At 39.0% G+C, this 18,804-nt stretch overlaps 1 protein-coding gene across 2 annotated transcripts in view; it reads left to right on the top strand.

The window, feature by feature from the left end:
* SPATA6 (spermatogenesis associated 6) overlaps positions 1-2,881 on the top strand; it is a 98,606-nt gene extending 95,725 nt beyond the window's left edge. The window contains exon 13 of one of the 2 annotated variants that reach the window (XM_037498269.2): positions 2,606-2,881. In XM_037498269.2, coding sequence (XP_037354166.1) covers positions 2,606-2,786 — 181 coding nt within the window. In that variant the 3' untranslated portion in view covers positions 2,787-2,881. The remainder of the gene's footprint in view (positions 1-2,605) is intronic. The other variant, XM_037498271.2, reaches the window with a different exon arrangement.
* The last annotated feature ends 15,923 nt before the right edge of the window (positions 2,882-18,804 follow it).

The raw sequence follows: 18,804 nt of genomic DNA, 5'->3' as shown, positions 1-18,804 counted from the left end.
AAAGAGGAAGGAGAGCTTTGCGGGATAGAGTATTCTTGGTTGGCATCTGTTTTCTTGGAGTCTGTTGACTATGTCCCTCCACTCTCTCCTTGCCCGTAGTGTTTCTTCGGAGAAGTCTGATGTCAGCCTGATTGGCTTTCCTTTGAATGTTATCTGTTTCTTCCCTCTTGCCAGCTTCATTATTTTTTCCTTGTCCTGGATTCTTGGGAGCTTTACTATTACGTGTCTTGCTGTATTTTTCCTTTCGTTGTGGAAGTTTGGTGTTCTTCTTGCTTCTTGTATATCAATTTTCAGCTCCTTCTTCACATTTGGGAAGTTCTCTTCAATTATCTCTTTGAATATTTTCTCCGTTCCTACATCTCTCTCCTCTCCTTCTGGTATTCCTATAACTCTTATATTTCCTTTCCTCATGGAGTCAGATAGTTCCCGAAGTCTTTCTTCGTTCTTTTTCCTTCGTACTTCTCTTTCCTTTTCTGTTTTGGTTCTTTTTATTTCTGTGTCTTCAAGAGAACTTATTCGTTCTTCCATTTCATCTATTCTGCTTTCATTGCTTTTCCCAGAATTTTTTAGTTCTTCCATTAACTCTTTGGTCTCCTGCATTTCTTTTACTTCCCTCTTTAGGGACTCAATTTCATTCTTCTGATCGTTGATTATTTTTCCTTTATCATTGTTTTCCTTTATGACTTCTGTCAGTTTTTTAATCACGGCAATTTTAAATTCTCTTTCTGGAAGGCTCAGAAGTTCTTCCAAGTTACTGTCGTTGCCATCTGGGGGCTGGTTTTCTTTTTGTGGTGTGCTTTTTCCCTGGGGAGTTGCTAGGTTGCGTGTGGTTCTTCTCCTCCCTACTGTCTGTTTTCTAATTTGCCGTATGCGTTGGGACACTGTGTTGCTGGGACTGGCCGGCATCTTGGGTGAGCTTCTCTGCTCCCCTCTGGTTCCTCCAGGAGCCATCTGTCAGTTTCAAGCAGTCTTTACTGGAGAAAGGTCCCTGTTCTAAAATGCCGATGTGGGGACACACTCCCCTGTGCGCCTGGTCTGCCCCGGCGGTGGGTTCCTGCTCCCCCTTTGGGCTTGGACTGCAGGCCAGAGGGGGTCTGGCATGGGCGAACTTCCCCCGCTCACCTCTGGCTCCTGAGGAAGACTTCTGCAGGTAGTCTTTACTGAGGAAATGTCCGTGTTCTAAAATGGCGATGTGGGACACACTCCCTGCGCGTCCGGTCTCAGACACACTCTTCTGCGCGCCTGGTCTGCCCCGGCTGTGGGTGCTTGCTCCCACTGTGGGCTCAGACTACTGGTCGGAAGGGGCCAGGTGTGGGCTAACTCCCCAGCTGGCCACTGGGTCCTCCAGGAGCCTCTGCTGGTTCAAGTCGCTAGGTGGCGCCAGAGATCTCTCCTAGAGCCCTTGGGGAGTTGATTTTCCACCCCGTGGGACAGGGAACAGAGCGGGGATGGTAGGGTACACCTCAACAGCTTTGGGGTGCTGTGTCTGCCTTGTGCCCCACCATCGTGGAGAACCCACGCCCCGAGTTTTCGTGCCCCGGGTCTCAGTTCAAAGCCCTCAGGTCCAGGACGCGGGCTGTAGCCCAGTTCAGTGGCGCGGGAATGGCGCCTTTTGAACCCCGCTCCCGTGCCTGGGTGCCTGGTTCCTGCTCACTCAGTGAGGGCCTCCGCGCGTCTCCCCGCAAGCCTAGGTCGCAGGCGCGGGGACCTGGGCAGCCTGGGACCCGCGCAAGCTTACCGGCAGCCCGGGCTGTGTGCGCGTCTCCCGGGGTCTTTGTTCTTCTCTAATGGCGCCCGGAGCCGTTCGCTCGCTACCGCGGCGAATCCTGCAGGGTTCTCCACGGCTCCCGTTCACGGGGTGTGGTGGCTGCAATAGTTCCTTTCCACTCATAGTCCCGCTTGCTGCGTCGTTTGTTCTTGTTGGCCGTTTTGGTTTGTTGTTTTCCTCCTCTCTGCGGGTCGGAGAGTGCCAACTCTGTGGGCGGGGGAGGGGAGCAGGGTTCTGCGCTTCCCTCCCTTCTGGTCCTCTTTTATGGCAACTTTCTTCTTCGGGCAGTTTGCTGGAGTCACCCGTTTATCTTCTGTGTCCCAGTTCTCACTGGGACCTGCCGCTTTTCCTCCCTATTAGCTTTTTTTAATGGGAGATCTTACTCGCAGCGTCTCCTCGCAGCCATGTTGCTCCGCCCTCTCCTCTCTTTGATTTTTAAAACAATAATGCAACAGTTTAGTTAAGGAAGCTGAGACCCCATAGTTCAACCAGTTGTCAAAGATCCGATGGCTTGTGAAAGGGTGAGCTGGAATTCTCTTTCAGTTCCAGAGGCCATTCTCATTCTGGCCATCCCACACCAAGCGTGCTTTCTTTTTCCGTGCTGCGCCTATCTCTCTCCTCTGAATTCCATTTTAACACTTATCTCTCACACACAATTTTCCTTTTATTTTTTCATGCAAATACTATCACTCTTTGAAAACACAGACCTTCTCATATTTTATTTTTCATAGCCCAAACAGGGTATCACATACCCCCAAAGTACACAGCATAGGATTAATGTGGTTATACCACTAATTTAACTATTGTTCATTTATTTATTATATCCTTTTTTTATAGCTCATTTCAGCGGCCGCATGGCTCTTTCCACTTGGATGATGGCGAATATTGGTCCAACAGGGCAGCCTCTTATAAAGGAAAATCCCATCGACCCATCTTTGAGAACAGCATGGACAAGCTATACAGGAACTTGTACAAAAAGGCCTGTAGTTCTGTTTCTCATACACAGGAAAGCTTCTGAGACCATCCGCAATAAACCATATGAATGTCTGTGTCAACTTCTCAATGAAAACATTTGATGTGGTCAAAATCTGTATTCCCTTTAAAAAAAAAAAAAAGAAATAACAGGTGGTTCTAATTGATATAGTAGTTAGAATTAAGTTCATAACTTTAAGTGGTAAATTGTAATAGAAAAGATTTTTTAAATCACAAGAGTGTTGTGTTCCAAAGTCAAAGCTCAGCAACACATCACAAATTCCACTTGATTTTGAGAAGACTTTTTAGTCACATGCATCTTACATAGCCATCTACAAAACCAATAATCAGTTCTCTCTAGAAATGTTCTTCTGTCTTATTCATTTGTAAATTTTATTTTCATCTACTGGACTGATTATCTCATCTGGGTAAGATTTAATTAACTTTTTTCTTGATAATAAGCAAAACTACATACTGAACAGAAATGAATTTCCCAAAACTTTCAGCCAGTTTTAACTTGCAATTATCTCCCTCAGAAAAGGCTGTTTATATTTCTGAGCTTTATAAGAAATAACTTTCTTTAAAGTTTGTATAATCATTCACTTTTTTCTTCTCTAAAAGTGCTACCTAGGTAACCTAAAATGTATAACAATTAGCTAGAAATACCAGTAACTATGTGTGACCCAAAATGTGAATAACTGATTTTTTTTAAGGATAGAATTTTTTTGCTTGAATTTCTTCTAGGTCCATATCTTTTGGTGCAACCAGAATCGGAAAACAGGATGAGGGTATTGTAATTGTAATTCAACCTCTTTAGAGTTTTCATGGACATTGTATGTCCCAGGAAACAACTACCCTCATTTTCAAGTACTCTTAAAATCAGAGAAGGGAATAAAATATTATAGGATTCTTAGTGGTAGGCAGTGAAAAGTGTGTTGGTTAGTAAATTTATTCCTCCCTTACCTTACCAAACACACACCTGTGAGGTCAGTGATGCTATGAAGATATGAAAAATTCATTTACCTCATATTTATCAGAGATTAAGTGGAAGGCAAGCAGACAGTAGGAAATAAATGGACTAATTTACAAGCTTGAAGAGTTAACAACTTTCCTCATTGAATCAATTTTCAGTTTATTCTACTGAAATTAGGATTTAAAAGGAAAAATTAACTTGAATTCCATTTCAATGAAAAGTAGAATATATGATTGGGTGATTTATTTTTGTCTGAGGAGAAAATATATAATACTTGTTACCCAATCAGAGGACATTTTCTTCATGTTGAAAGTATTTAGTATGACAATCTGTGATTTATCAACGGCACCTCAGAAAGAGAGACAGGGAGTCAGGGGCTTTAATCCTATTTCAACCTTTTCTTAGTTGAATCTTTGGTCCTTCGTTTCCTCAGCTGTCAAGTGCAGAGAATAGAGTAGATGAGCATTTCCCAAACTAATCTAGGAGATGATTGTAGGACTGTAGATACAAGTAGTTCATTGATCATTTAAGTTTTGGAAAAATCTGTGCATTACATTTATTGTTCCCCCTCTTAGAGAGTCACAGGTATGATGGTAGGAATGAAAGGGGGGTGCTACTGATGCTGAAACAACAAGTAATAACTGGAACTATCTAGACAAAGAGACATTTGCTCTTGACAGTCACAGCAACACTGGCATAGTGTCTTAGAGACACTAAGAAATCCTGGCTAAGACGTGGGTTTTTCCAGCATCTAGCAGAGAGTCTGGCACATAGCAGGTACACAATGGCACCATATTTCTATCGAGCAAATCCAGAATTTCCTAATGAAACTGACTGTATGACAGTGTTTGTGGTTATGGCCATCTTTCCGCTTTTGCCCACTATTTCAACTCACCGTACTCCCTCTCACCACCAGGCTTAGCTACATGTGGACAACGTTGGGGAAAAGCTGGGCCACACAATTACTGCATTATCTCTGACCGTAAGTTGTATGATATTTTGTAATATAAGCTTTTGAAGATCAACATTGAATAATGTTTTTAAAAAAAAATACATATTCCCAGTGAAATTATATGTGTGTGTGTGTGTGTGTGCGTATAAGCAAATGAAAAATTTTAAAGTTGGCTACGTGATGAGAAGACAATATGAACTTCAAAGAACATATTTTGTTATCATAGGAAATCAATTTCCTGAGTGTTTAAATACTACAAGATTACTTATTGCACCTACATCTGCTAACAGCTATGACAAAGGCAACAAAAATTGGGTCTCAAAGGGGGAACCTCAGAAATTGATATTCTGAAAGACATCTTCCTATTGAATTTGGCAGCTCTGTGAAGGCTAGAGTAGAAATTTCCTGATATTTAGTATCTTTGTGAAGTGTCAATACTTCCATTCCAAAGGGAAAAGACTAGTCTTTGTTGCATTCTGTATTCCTGTGAATTCATACCTTGCATTATCTTTAAAGAGTGGAAACTGTAAGTATGAATAATTGTCTTGTTCTCGTTGATAGAAGCAAAAGGATGCAGTTTTAATTTTCCTTAACCTCTTTTCTATATTTCCTGTAATCTTGTCCTAGTTTTAGCTTTCATATGAAAGATAAATAGACCTTACTTTGCTTTAAGGTATATTTTCCTTTAAATTAAAAAAAAAGGAAATTTTAAAGATAATTTAAGTTCAACAAAGAAAAAAGATGAATAATTGGACTGAAAATGAGTCCTCCTTGGTTCCAATACTTGTAATATAACCTTGTTTAAGTTATTTATCCTTATTGGAGCTTTCTTACCTGTAAGGTGATGAGAGGGTTCATTTGGAATGATCTTCTCACGCCATAACATTTCTGTAATTGTATAATTGATTATACATTGTTTCTAATTTGGAATACCAGGAAGTACTAAGCAACAGAAATTTTCCCAGACTTTGTTGTGACTTCAAATTAAGCTTTCATTAAAAACCCTTAGCAAATAGAGAATTCCCATCATTGTGTTCATTTTATAATAAGTAGCTTTATTGAGATGTACATTTTACATACCATAAAATTCAGCCTTTGAAAATATATAAAATTGAGTATTTTAGTTTATTCACAGAGTTGTGCAGCTATAACAAATAGTTAATCACAGAACATTTCATCACCTCTCATAAACCCTGTACCCACTAACAGTTGCTCCCCAACCTCCTCAACTCCTGGCATCTGCTTACTGTCTCTGCCCATTCTGTACATTTCAGGTAGATGGAATCACACAGCATGTGACCACACAGCATGTATCTGACTTCTTTCCCTTAGTATAACATTTTCAGGGTTAGTCCATGTTGTAAACATGTATCAGCACTTCATTCCTTTATTTTACTCAGTAAGAATCCATTGTATGGATATACACATTTTGTTTATCCATTCGGTTGATGACATTTTCATTGTTTCCACTTTGGGGATGTTATGATAAACTTGGTGAGAATACTTATCTACGCATTTTTGTGAGGACATTTTTATGGTACTCTTGAGTATATACCGAGAGTGGAGTGGTTGCATCATATGGAAATTCTTATGTTTTACATTTTGAGGAACTACCAAACTTTTTTTCCAAAATGACTCTATCATTTTATAATTATTGTTTATTTTTATCTTACTGTAGGACCTTAGGCTAGTTACACATTCAGCCTTCATAGTCACCCATTCATCACATATTTATTGAGCAGTGTTAGGTATAGAGGGATAAAATTTCAAAATATACCTTCCCACAAATGTGAGTTCTATTTTTCAAAGGAGTACTCTTAATTGAGGAAGAGGAAAGTCATAATATGATGGCCTGCCCTTTTGTTTGTTTACAACTTGGCTCACCAAGAAGATCTAGCACATTCGAAGACCAGGACCAGCTCAACTGCCACTGCAAGGGGTGAGAAGTAAAGGGTTTGGCAACAAACCAGGGAAGCAATTGCCTTTAATTGTTTGGAGCACCTTATATTCCAGTACAGTTTTAAATCTCTTCTATGAAATGCAAATATCTTGGTCTTCAAGATAAGTCTTAAATATTTTCCTTCCCAATATCTTTTGTTATTCACAAAGCAGTGCATTTTTGACTGAGTGCTGAATAATTATCTACTAGTCTACAGATGTAACATCCTATTCAGCCTAGAAAGATGGCTCTCTTGATTAAGAATTAGTATGTTTAAGGTATTTATGTGAATATTTAAGCAAAAGTTGTCTTGCTTGCCTTAATGAAATGCAGTCTTTTTTTGTTTTACTAATTCTTGAAATCTTTGTATGTTGCATTCAAAATGTGCTGATTCATAGAAATGAACCTGATGGGAAAGACGGTATCTGCTCTAATTTGTATAGTATATGGATGTTTACAGGGTATTTTGCAGGGGGAGCTGTGGAGGTTGTTTTTATACTTCCCATAGTCCCATAGACTTAGTCTAGTCTTTAAATTTCTTAAAGCAAGGAAATTAGACTAAAATTTATTAAGCATGGTCATCTGTACTTGGTGATGTACATACATTATCTTATTTGATCTTCACAGCCACACTGAGTGCTAGGCCGATATAAGTAATCTCTGATCTGCAGACTGACTGAGCATCAAACTATTATGATTAGCCAGTGATAGACAGTAAATGATAAATTGGATTTGAGTCTAAACCATTCAACTAGAAAAGTTCTTAAATGGTGGTTAGTATTTCTTCAGTAGAACCTCAATGGATTACATTGCAAATTGAACTCATATTGATACAATATAGCCTAAGGCAAATTCCCAACATCCAAACACTAAAAATGAATAGAGAGATTATCTCATTGAACTCTAACGTAGAAGCTGATGGACGCGTGTGAAAGAAGTTTTAACTACTTGAGATTTCATGGTAACCAGAGTTGTTTGGATAGTTCCATGTGAAGGCCCTAAGGTATATTTCTGTGAGCCCTAGTTATTCTCTGATTAACTACATATATAAGCATCACTACATTTTTAACAGCTTTATTGAAATATGATTGATACTCAAAGTACTGTACATATTTAACATATAAAATTTAATGAGTTTGAACATATGCAAATACCAGTATACCATCTTCACACTCAAGGTTAATAAATATATCCAACAACTTCCAGAGTTTCCTTGTGTCCCTTTTTTTTGTAATGGTTTTGTTTGTGGTTTGTGTATGGGCTATAAGAGCACCTCACATAAGATCTACCCGCTTGGCAAATGTTTAGGTATAAATACAGTACTGTTAACCAGACACACTATGCTGTATTAGTTCTTTGGGATGTATTAATATAACAAACGTTGTTATTAATAACACATAAAAGATATCAATGCTTTATCTGATATATGGTTTGCAAGTGTTTTCTCCTATCCCGTATCTTTTTTTTTTTAAGATTTATTTATTTATTTTTATACAAGAGCTGGGGTACAGGCCAGAGTTGCGGGAGGGTGAGAGGATTCACCAGAGACAGAACAGAAATACACTGCTGAGGGGAGCAGCTGGCACAACAGGAGAGGTCTGCCGCACCATGTGGGATTTTCGTCAACCAGCTGGGATCAAACCCGCACTGCCGAGTCCGCGGACAGCTTCACAGTGCGGCATTCAACCCACTGCGCCACTGAGGAGGCCCCCATATCTTCTTTCAAGGAGATATATCTCTGTTTAACCAGATAAGTAATTATAAATTTTAAATTAAAAAAAATAATTACAAAAATGTCCTTTAGAGATTTCCACCTGAGATATAAATAAAGCAAATACAAATACAGAGATTTAAAATATGTGGATCTGGGAATTGCTGGCTAATGAGTTTTCTATTTTAGCTATTACATCTTACTGCACATGAACTAACCACTATCCAGAAAAATAGCCTGTTAGTTGCAGCCTCCAGGGTCACACTGCTAGTTTCAAATCCCAGTTCAACCACTCTTAATAAAAGTGTGACCACAGACAAATTACCTGATTTCTTTGTGTCTCAGTTTTCTCATCTGTAAAATGAAGATAACCTTACCAATCCCATGGGGCCATTGTGAAGATTAAATTAGTGAACAAGTGTAAAGTGCCTGGCACAATGCATGGCATCTGGTAAGAGCTCCAGACATGATTTATTTACTAATGCTAGCGCTAGCAGGCAGCCAAGACCATGATGGTATAACTGGTGGATTGTCTATTACGCTCATCCGAATACATGTATGCTTTCTAAAATTAACTACAGCTCCTTTTCCCCATTTTAAACATTCTGGTACATATAAAAACCTTTACTGGAAAGGAATCTACCACTCAACAAAGAGATGTTAAAAAAATTTTGCACTTGCCTAAAGGATAGAGAAATTATGCTATTTCTGAGTCTCCTTTGTGGCCCAGTAGTTGTTCACAATGATATATTCCTACAGCTGCTGCATAAGAAATGTGTTTTGGCATAGAAGCTACACAATTTGGAGAGGTTTTTGTTGATAATCTTAAACAAAAACAGTCAAACTCACTTCTGTTCCACTGGAAATCCAGGAGGAGAATTGTTTTTGCCAAATGAGAAAAAAGATGCCAGCTTTTGGATTAGGAAGTTTTTTCAAGTGTTTACATTGGGAAAACAGAAGAAAAAGAAAGTTTAACTTCAATGAATTTTCATCTACCAAACAGATAAAGCTGCAGAAACACTACACCCACTATACTTTTATGATAAATAATAGTCTGTAGTTTATATAGCCTGTTAGCAGTTTAAAACATTTTTATATGTGTTGTATCTTCTCCATAACTTATTTGAGAATTAGGTAGTGCAGGGATTATAAACCACATTTTTACAAGTGAGAAAAACTCAAGTTTGAGTTAAGTGTAATTTATAGATCACACGGTAGGAGTGTAAGTGACTGAACTAGGACTTAAATCTATAGGGCTTTTCTCTGCAATTTGATTTGAGCTTTCAGAGATAATGCTTGATCCTCAGTGGTTGATTTACTTCTACATTTGGAGGAGGACTGTTTTACATTACTTAGGTTTTTTTAAATGTAAATAATTTCAAACATTTGCTTTTCCTGATTCCTACTCTGTTCTGACCTGGCCAATTCATGTATTTATTAACCCACCTCCACTCCAATGAATGGTGAGGGGACCTAATTAGCAGCTCTGTTATAAAGGTAGTAAACAGTTCCTTGGGCTTTCAATAATCCAGTGATCTAGTTCCTACAAATAACTAGAAATTGTCATGGTATGGAAAGAACTTTCCCTTATATATACGATTCAGTAACTACCTGAGAGTTCCCGGCATTTAGTTCATCTGTGGCTTATGCATGACTGTAGAACATCCAGATGGAAAGCTGGTTATGTTCAAGTTTGATGCTTCCAAATCCTAACTGATGAATCACTCAGGAAGATGTTAAAAATAGTTTCCTTATTTTACTCTAGACATCCTAATGAATTAAATCTAACTGTATTTTTAAGTCTCTCTAGATAATTATGATGTTTGCCCAGCGTTGAGACCCAGGCCTCCAGCACCTACACATCATTTTTCCTGTCATAAGGAACATACAGGATGAGTGTAGCAGATTTAAATTGCTCTTTCTTTAAAAAAAAAAAAAAAAGTTTTCATTTTATTGACCTTTTTATAATATAAAAGTTGTTTTTTTATTTTAAGTACAAAATGCTTTGAGCTCTAAGAATAATGATTGACTCTTGGTTTTTATATGCATTTTGGTTTATCCTTGGCTAACCTTTAAATGCCAGGGTTTTTTTTTTTTTCTTTCCTCCTTTAAGCAGTTAGCAAGGTCATTCACTTATTTGTACATTCATTAAGGAAACATTGAGTCCCTGCTATGAGCTACATATTATGAGTGGCAAATATTAAAATGGAGAAAGAGAAAACATAAAATATACCCTGACCTTGCTCCTATACGACAATATTGGGTGGTGTTAAATGCTGTGTCTTGTGGATATTGCAAAAGAAGTAAGTGTATGAAGGAGATATTTGAAAGAAGACATTACAAAGGAGTCAGCCATTATCTCCATTCTAAAGGATGCTTTTTAATCAAATGTGTCAGGGCTTGCACGGACATTAAAGAAACAGAATATTCTGGGCACTGTAAGAAGTTTAAGCATAGCTAGAGTGTAGTAAAGGTATGTGGTGAAATGGGGGCCAAAGATGAAATGTAGATTGAAATACATCAAAACCCTTTTACACAAAGCTTAGTAAAGAATTGGAACTTCGCCCTCCTACCAAAAAGGTCTTTAGGTGTTGAAATAATGCTGTTACATTTCCTGTTATCACTCGCCAAACACACCTGCCTCCCCAGTGGCCGTGATAAAGCTAGGGGTGAATGTCTGTGTTTCTCCAGCCATTTTTTTTATCTTTCAGCATATTTATTGAGCACTTGAGAGTCAGACACTTTGGACGATATAAAAATGTTTCTTAAATGTTGTCACAGAACTTTCAGTCTATTTTAGCAGATGACAAACCCTTGAAAAAAGACCCCAGAGAGACACATCACAAAGGAATCCATTATCGGTGGTCATTGAGCAGTAAGAGTTCAAAAGATGGAGAGAAATAAAGTTATCAGAACAGGTTTCGTGAATACAGGGGAGGGAGGTGAGTTGAATCAGAATTGGTTGAAAAGGAGAAAAGTACTTTAAATAAGAAAAAATTGGGCAGTGGCATGAACATGTGGAAATCAAAGCTAATGAAGTGTGTTTGGGAGCAGCCAGCTGATCACTTGCCTGTGATAGAGTCTCCTTTGCTCTCTAGGGAAAGAATTTACCAGCGAGCCCTGAGTGTCTTTGAACCAAGCAAGAGTTTATTAGAGATTTGTGCATTAGGGAGTGTAGGGTAAGGTAAAAGGTATCAGGCTTTTCTGCCCTCCCGCTATTAGGATAGATAACAGATCCTTGAGGTCCCAAATGCATGCCTGATGGCGGGCACCTAGAGTAGGGTGTGGGCATAGGTAGATGGGATTCACCTGGGCTAAGACTGGGCTTTTAAGGGTGGCATCATGGGGACACCAGCAGAAGCTGGGAGCAGAGAAGCCGAGAATCAGAACACTGGAGAGCCCAGAAAGAGTGAAGACTTGCTGGGGGCTGAGAGGCCTGCCAGCCTCTAAGCCACCCAGGACCCCTGCCTGCTGTGTACCTGGTAATCCCAATAAAAGCCTGCAATAAGCCACTGAGGGCTCCAGGACACTCTCCTCCCTTACCCCGTCTGCTGGGATCATAGAAAACCTGCTCAGTGCCCTTCCTGCCCCTTACAGGGAGCTAATTCAGAAAGAGAGAATTTAGCCTAGCTCTTAGATGGCAGTTAGGTATTTTAAGGGTTATTACTGGAGGTGGGATAGAGGTGAGCCGCATCAGAGTTTTTTCTGGGTTGGGCTACACCTGGGCATACGCACATGGTTTGCAACTGCTCACACAGCCTCTCTGGCTTCTCCCTGCAAGAAACTGTGAAATAATCATTATTCAGGACCTAACACTGTTAGTCTATCATTGAGCCTCGAGGTCAACATGGTGGACCAAATTGTCTGCACAGGTGTCTCCAGTCCATGATTTAGTTCACCCATTCAAACAGGCCTTGGGGCAACTCATCCTACCTGCTCGTAATTTCTTTTACCTGGGCTTCGGAGCTAGCTCACCTGGAGCCATGAGTTTCATGTAGGGGGGCCCAAGTGAGATTGGCAATAAATAAATAGGACTTCTAAATAAAATGGAACCTTTGAAAACAGAAATACTGTTTCTGAATTTACTTTTGATTTATGTGAAAGATCTCACATAAAACTCAAATCTCAGCTGAACTTTAAAAAATAAATATTTCATAATATAAGCATATTTTTTGGCATTAAGATACTTTCAAGCACTAAAGTCATTGCCAGAGATTTTCCAACTTAAATTCATGCTGTTTAAATGCATCGGAAAGAGCTTTGGAAAGCCTTTTATGTGTGGCTTAGACTTTTTTTTTTTAAAGAAAAAAATAGAAAGTTATAGCCATTGGCTCTGTGTACACAAAAAGTGTAATTGTCACATCTTCATCTGCTAAATGCCTGCTTCATTCTTTGTTTGCCCTAGCCAGTGGACCTCAAGAATAATTCCTTCTTGCCTTGGACCAAGAAGTATACTACATAGATAAGGGTAACCATTAATAGACACCAAAGATTAATATAAAAATATGTATTTCTGATAAACTTACAATCATTGCTATTTTACAGCAATTTTCTAGGTAAATATTTCAGCTTTGATGGGACTTTCCAAACATTAATTTTTTTTATTTTAAAAAGCAATTCTTCATAAAAATCGCAAGATTATAGAGATGTTCACATGAAATTAAAAATGACAGTTTGGTAATATTTCTCCATATTTCATTTTGCAATATTCTATGCATTTCTACAAAGTTAGTTTTTCACAAACTTTGTAAATTACTACTTTCATGTTAATATGCATATTTCTTCATTTTTCTGAAGTGATTGGTTTACTCTAAAGTGAATTATCTAGCTCTCCAAGGTTGGACAGAAAGTTCTAAGTTTCCTGATCACGTCTATTGTATATTTCAACTGAGGAAAAACCTTTTGCGCCAAAGGTAGGTTACGTGACACACAATGTTTGAGCAGAAACAGGGCGACAGCAGCATTGTTCTCCCTTCCTTGTTTGTTTGTAGCAGAACCCTCTATTGTTTACATACATTTTAGCCTCTTTGCCATTTTCGGAAGCTTTATTTGTCTCACTTACTTGTGGGTTTGGATAAGACTTAAATATAAAATCCATCTGTGAAGCATATTGTATATTCACATTGAAGGCTAGAAACCCATTTTTAATTAAAACTTTATTCACCACTCATGGTTCACTTTGTCCTGTTTTTATTATGAAACACTTCAGTTTTCTTCCTAAAACACATATGTCTTGTACATTTCAAGATGTTCCTTGTTGCTCATGCAGAACTAGTTTCTTTATGCTGTCAGCTCACGGCCATATGTTCCGGCTGTTCATTTTGCTTCCTTTTCTGGCATTTGTGTAGGCGACATCTTGTATGTAATGCAAGTTAGTTTCATTCCCTTCTTTTTTATAAAACTTGTCAGAAGGTAAAATGGCAAACTGGGAACACTGAATAATACTCTGGCATGTTAGGCTATCTGTGATTATAAAGGATGTAGCCTTCCTTAAATTGCCTAATGTTCCTATAAGACATGAAGAGAAAACAATGAGACCTGAGGTTTTGCCCAGATGTGAAGAATTACAATCAAAACGCTAGCGGATGTACTTGGCGTTAGCACACATCACATAAACCGCAATTCTTTAGTATTGATTAGTAAGCCAAATGTGAAGATGGGGCAGGGGGGAAATATAAAAGTCAGATTATTCCATTTATTTTCAGCAACAAACCACCATGAGCTCATTCAAAAGCCTCTCCAGGATTGTCCACACTGTGGAAGTGTGTTTGTTTGTTTTTTAAAGATTTATTTATTTATACAAGCACTGGGTACAATCAGAAGCACGGGAGGGTGAGAGAATTCACCAGAGCCAGAGCAGGGAGCAGAGCAGGCAGAAGGACCGAAGTACATTGCTGAGGGGAGCAGCGGGCGGCAGGAGAGGTCTAGCGTGCCATGTGGGACACTCCTCTGGTGGCCGGGGAGCAGCCGGGGATCGAACCAGCGCTGCAGAGGCTGCGGGCAGCTTTGCAACCCAGCGCTCAACCGCTGCGCCACAGGGGAGGCCCCATGGAAGTGGTTTTTGAGGCAACTGGTGCAAGGATTTAAGTTAGGTGTGGTCAGAGATGAGCTCATTTAGAAAGTAGTGATATTTGAGTTGAGTCTGAACTGGGAAAAAGGATGATATCCAATGGAGTTAGGAAGCTTGCTTTGCCTTAAAGAATTTCTAAGTGGTGATAAACTTTACAGTCTCCACAATGTGATGTGCCAAGATAGCAAAACCTCTACTACTTGAACCCAAATTATTGAGCTTTATCTGAATTTTTCAAATAGTTCTGTTATGCTTCTATTACCTGTAATTTTCTAGCTATTGGCCACAATATTTTCTAAATTTGTCATATTTCTTAGGCACTCCAGACAGGATACTGAATATATTTTAATGCATTCTTAATAATTCTGGCTTACAGTGTATGAACATGGTATCAACAGTATAAATGTAGGACTCTAGAGGCAGAAGGGAACCAGCCTCCACACTAATACAAATACAACTATTTTGTTTCATTTTTACCATCCCTGCTGCCTTGGTGTTTTCCTTCCCTTGCTGACAACTGGCACATCTCATTATTTCAAAATTTCTTTTTCTTCTTCAGATTCTGTGTATGATGTTGAGTACGCTTGTGGACCAGGTTACTGATTTGATAGAATTGTATAAAACAAGAATGAAAATGTCCTGTCCAGGTCCTTTCAAGTACTGATGTCAATTTGTCCATTTTGGTGAGCAAGAGAAGTTTTTGTTTGCTTCTTGTTTCATGCAGATGCATGAACTTGCTGGGTCCAAAGAGTTTAAGTGTTAGTGTACATGTTAACAATCTGTCTCAAATCCGGAGAAACATCTAAGGATAAAATTACTTTGACCTAATGTTCTAATGTAATATACATTTTAATATGAGAAGCATAAGTACATTTAGGCTACATTGAGATTCCTTTATATGATGGTTTACTATAGCACGCCCCTCCCACCCTCCTGATTAAAAGGCATGTCTGTAGTATTGCACAATCTATGATGTGAGATTGATTATTGTTCCAGTATAGTCATTACAGCACATTTTATTGAAATTTATGACATTTTCTCTCTGAAGCAGAAATCTTTGAGTCATACTACAAATGAAAGAGATTATGTGTAGGCTTTTATATACTCTATGCAACTCTTTTGAAATGGGTTAATAAACCTTTTATTCCTTCAGAAACACTTGACCTTAATTTTAATAAATATATTCTGAATGATAGCCTATGGATTTATATAATTGATGAGTTTTTATCTCCATGAACTAAGACACATAGACATACTCATCCAGTAGACAACTTTAACAGGTCACAACGCAGTACTAGGTGTCAAGAAACACGACACAGATATGAATAAAACTTCATCCCTGCTCTTTGGAAACCTGAGTTCTAAGGAGAAAGGCACAAAAAGGTGGGTTACCTTCAATGTGAAAAATACTAAAAAAGCATAAACAAATCCAGTTTCCAATTATAAACACTAGAGACTGAAAGACCAAAAAAATAATAAAGCGGGGGCGGGGGGAAGACAGGGGTTCAGGGTGTAGAGTGTGGGTAAGGGAGCTTGAGAAAATGTTCCTTTCTACAGTTGCTTTCATTAAACTATTTTGAACACTCTTTCTATGCTATCTTGGAAAAACAGAAACCATCCAGGTATAGTGTTCTGTTAGGCAAAAGGGAGGATAAGATTAATTCTGCTAGAAGGAAAGGATCCTCGGGTATTTTTATACGTTTGAGCTGCATTTTAAAGGCTGCAAGAGATTTCAGTAGGCAGAGAGGTACACAGCAGTGCAGGCAAAGGGAAGAGCTAGGACAAACATGGAGGAAGTGGTGGTAATAGAGAAGACAATATCATGCCACAGTTAATTCTTGTATCATAAGGAGATAGCAGAATACACATTGCAGTCGAGTAAGAGCATGGCTTAACCAAGTCAGCCTGATGTGTTGGTGGCAATGTGCTGAATCTTTCTAGGCTTCTAGTTCCTTAATTGAATAAGAGAAAATAACACCTAAAAAGGGAGCTACTAAGTTGTATAACTGCAGGAGGCATCACTGGCCATGGAGACCCTACCTATCTCCAATAGGTTGGGAAATTTAAACAAGATAATACATGTAACGCACTTAACACTGTGGTTGGCACATCATGCTGAAGAAGCACCAGCCACTGTTAACTGGACAGCTACAATAAAGAATGAATCCATTTGAAATCCCTTTTATATGTAAAATTTTATGCATCTCTGTCCTTAGGCAATCTGTGTGTTCCAGAGATTAATTTGAGTAGAAAGCAGGGCTTTGTTTAATTTACTGGGCTCCAAAATTTATTGTGAAGGAAATTCACAAAAACAAAACAAATTAAAAGCAAAATAAAACAACAGCAAAAACATTAAATCCCTCTAAAAGGTTTTGAATGAGCAGCTTTTTGTTCCTAACCTTGGATCTTGTGATTCATGCCAATGGAAAACGAGTCTCATATATATATATATATACATATATATGTATATATTTATATATATATGTATATATATGTGTGTGTGTATATATATATTGATAAAATTTGTCTTTTCTGACCATTCAGTGTTTCCAATGTGAATTTTTTTCTAGTACAATTTTGTGATTCTGAGTTTGAAGAAGATTATTTTTTCCTTCCCTCTTGATATCCAACGGCAATGCTTTTTGGAACGGATTAGTTGATTAGCACATCTGACTCAGAAAATGGGACACCCACGAATTTGCCTGAAGATTCAGAAGAAACATGGCTGGGAGACGTGATTATTACCAGGCTTCAAATGTCAGCACATGCTTGGGGGTTGCAGGGGAGAAAATAAAATACACAATGTTGAATGGCTTTTGCTTTGCAGGTCTTTGGGGCGGCTAAGATGGAATTATTTGCTGAGCACATCATCATTTTTTTGTTTCTTGTCCAATTGTATTCATTGAAGCCTGTTACTTCTTTATCTTGCAAAACAGAAAGCAGCCACTAGCTGCCTGTCCGTGCACGCAGAGGGTGCAGGGTTTGTGGTTCGGCTGGGTATGTCATCACAGCCTGGGTCAGTGTAGCTCAGGATGATAGTGAGTTCCAGGGTAGGTCACGTTGGAGGAGTTTGGTTAGCTGTTTAGACCCCGTCACAGGTTGGACTCAGACTGAGGCTGGAGTTTAGTGTGGAGGGTATTTTTAAGGAATATTATTGGATCCAGACATGTGAAAGGAAAGGGGAATTTGAGCCACTTACAGGCCTGATAGAAGCCTTGGTCAGTCCCCCTGGGGGGACTGGTGCTAAAATGGCCCATCAGAAATGTCTCATGCTGGGTTAAAATGGCTATGCCTTTATTCACTAGTCCCTGGATAGGCACAGTCCTCAGATACGTGGAACCCAGGGGCTCTGCTGCTGAGAAGCCCCTGGTGACACTAACAGCTGATGGCACCCCAGGGGTTGGGATAAAGCCTGCCCTTACTTCTTCCCTCCACCTCCAACTTTTAGTTTAACTCAGATAAACCAAACCAGTCCCTAGAAGCATGCCTAGACAAAGACACCCCACTGTCTCCCCAGTTCCTCCCACAAAATTAACTCTCAAATAACTACTCCAAAAATTATACCAGTGGGCAACACCACCATTCCCAATATATAAACATAGCTCTGACACTAGGTCTGCGAGTGAGGCTGTATTTTTCATAAGCGGGAATAATAAGGATGTTTTACAGCCTTGATCTCTTCACCAAGCTCCAGATACGAAACATTATTTGGGATATCACATGGGTACCTCCATGTACTCAAATCAGAAGTCATCATTTTACTATATTTATTTTAGCATGTATCTATCCATCCACCAATCCTTATTTTTTTATTGTGCTACCATGTAGCAATATTTTATAATTTTAATCATTTGTGAGTGCACCATTCAGCAGCAAGTACATTCACATTGCTGTGTACACACCACCATTTTTTAATCACCCCCAAGATAAAGTGTGCCCTCTTTATCTCCCCCTCTCTCTGCACCCCAATAAGCTCTATTCTACTTTGTGTGTCTGTGATTTTACCTTCTCCAGGTGCCTCATCTAAGCAGGATTATACATTTATCCTGTAAGTGACTTATTCCACTAAGTATATTTTCAAGGTCTTTCCAAGTAGCATACATCAAGATTTTATACCTTCTTAAGTCTGAATAATGGTCCAGTGTGTATATATATATTTTGTTTATGCATTCATTGTTGATGGACTCATTTATTTCCAGAGATACTGCAATAGCCTCATCAATTTCCATCCCTTAACAGCTTCTGACCCTTGAATTTATTTTCTTTCTGTTGCTATAGTGGTCTTTTTAAAACAAATCGTAAGATGTTCCTTGGATGTATTTGTTGCCCTTACTCTGCAGCCTTGGCCCAGCCCAGGCCTGGCTGTACCTTGGCATCCAGTTCCTCATTGCTTGCTGCCACTTAGCATTGCTCTGCCTG

The sequence above is a fragment of the Talpa occidentalis genome, unplaced genomic scaffold (assembly GCF_014898055.3).
Source record: "Talpa occidentalis isolate TD23 unplaced genomic scaffold, MPIMG_talOcc4v2.1 talOcc4.9, whole genome shotgun sequence".
Taxonomy (NCBI): Eukaryota; Metazoa; Chordata; class Mammalia; order Eulipotyphla; family Talpidae; genus Talpa; species Talpa occidentalis.
This window is presented reverse-complemented; position numbering and strand designations above follow the sequence as displayed.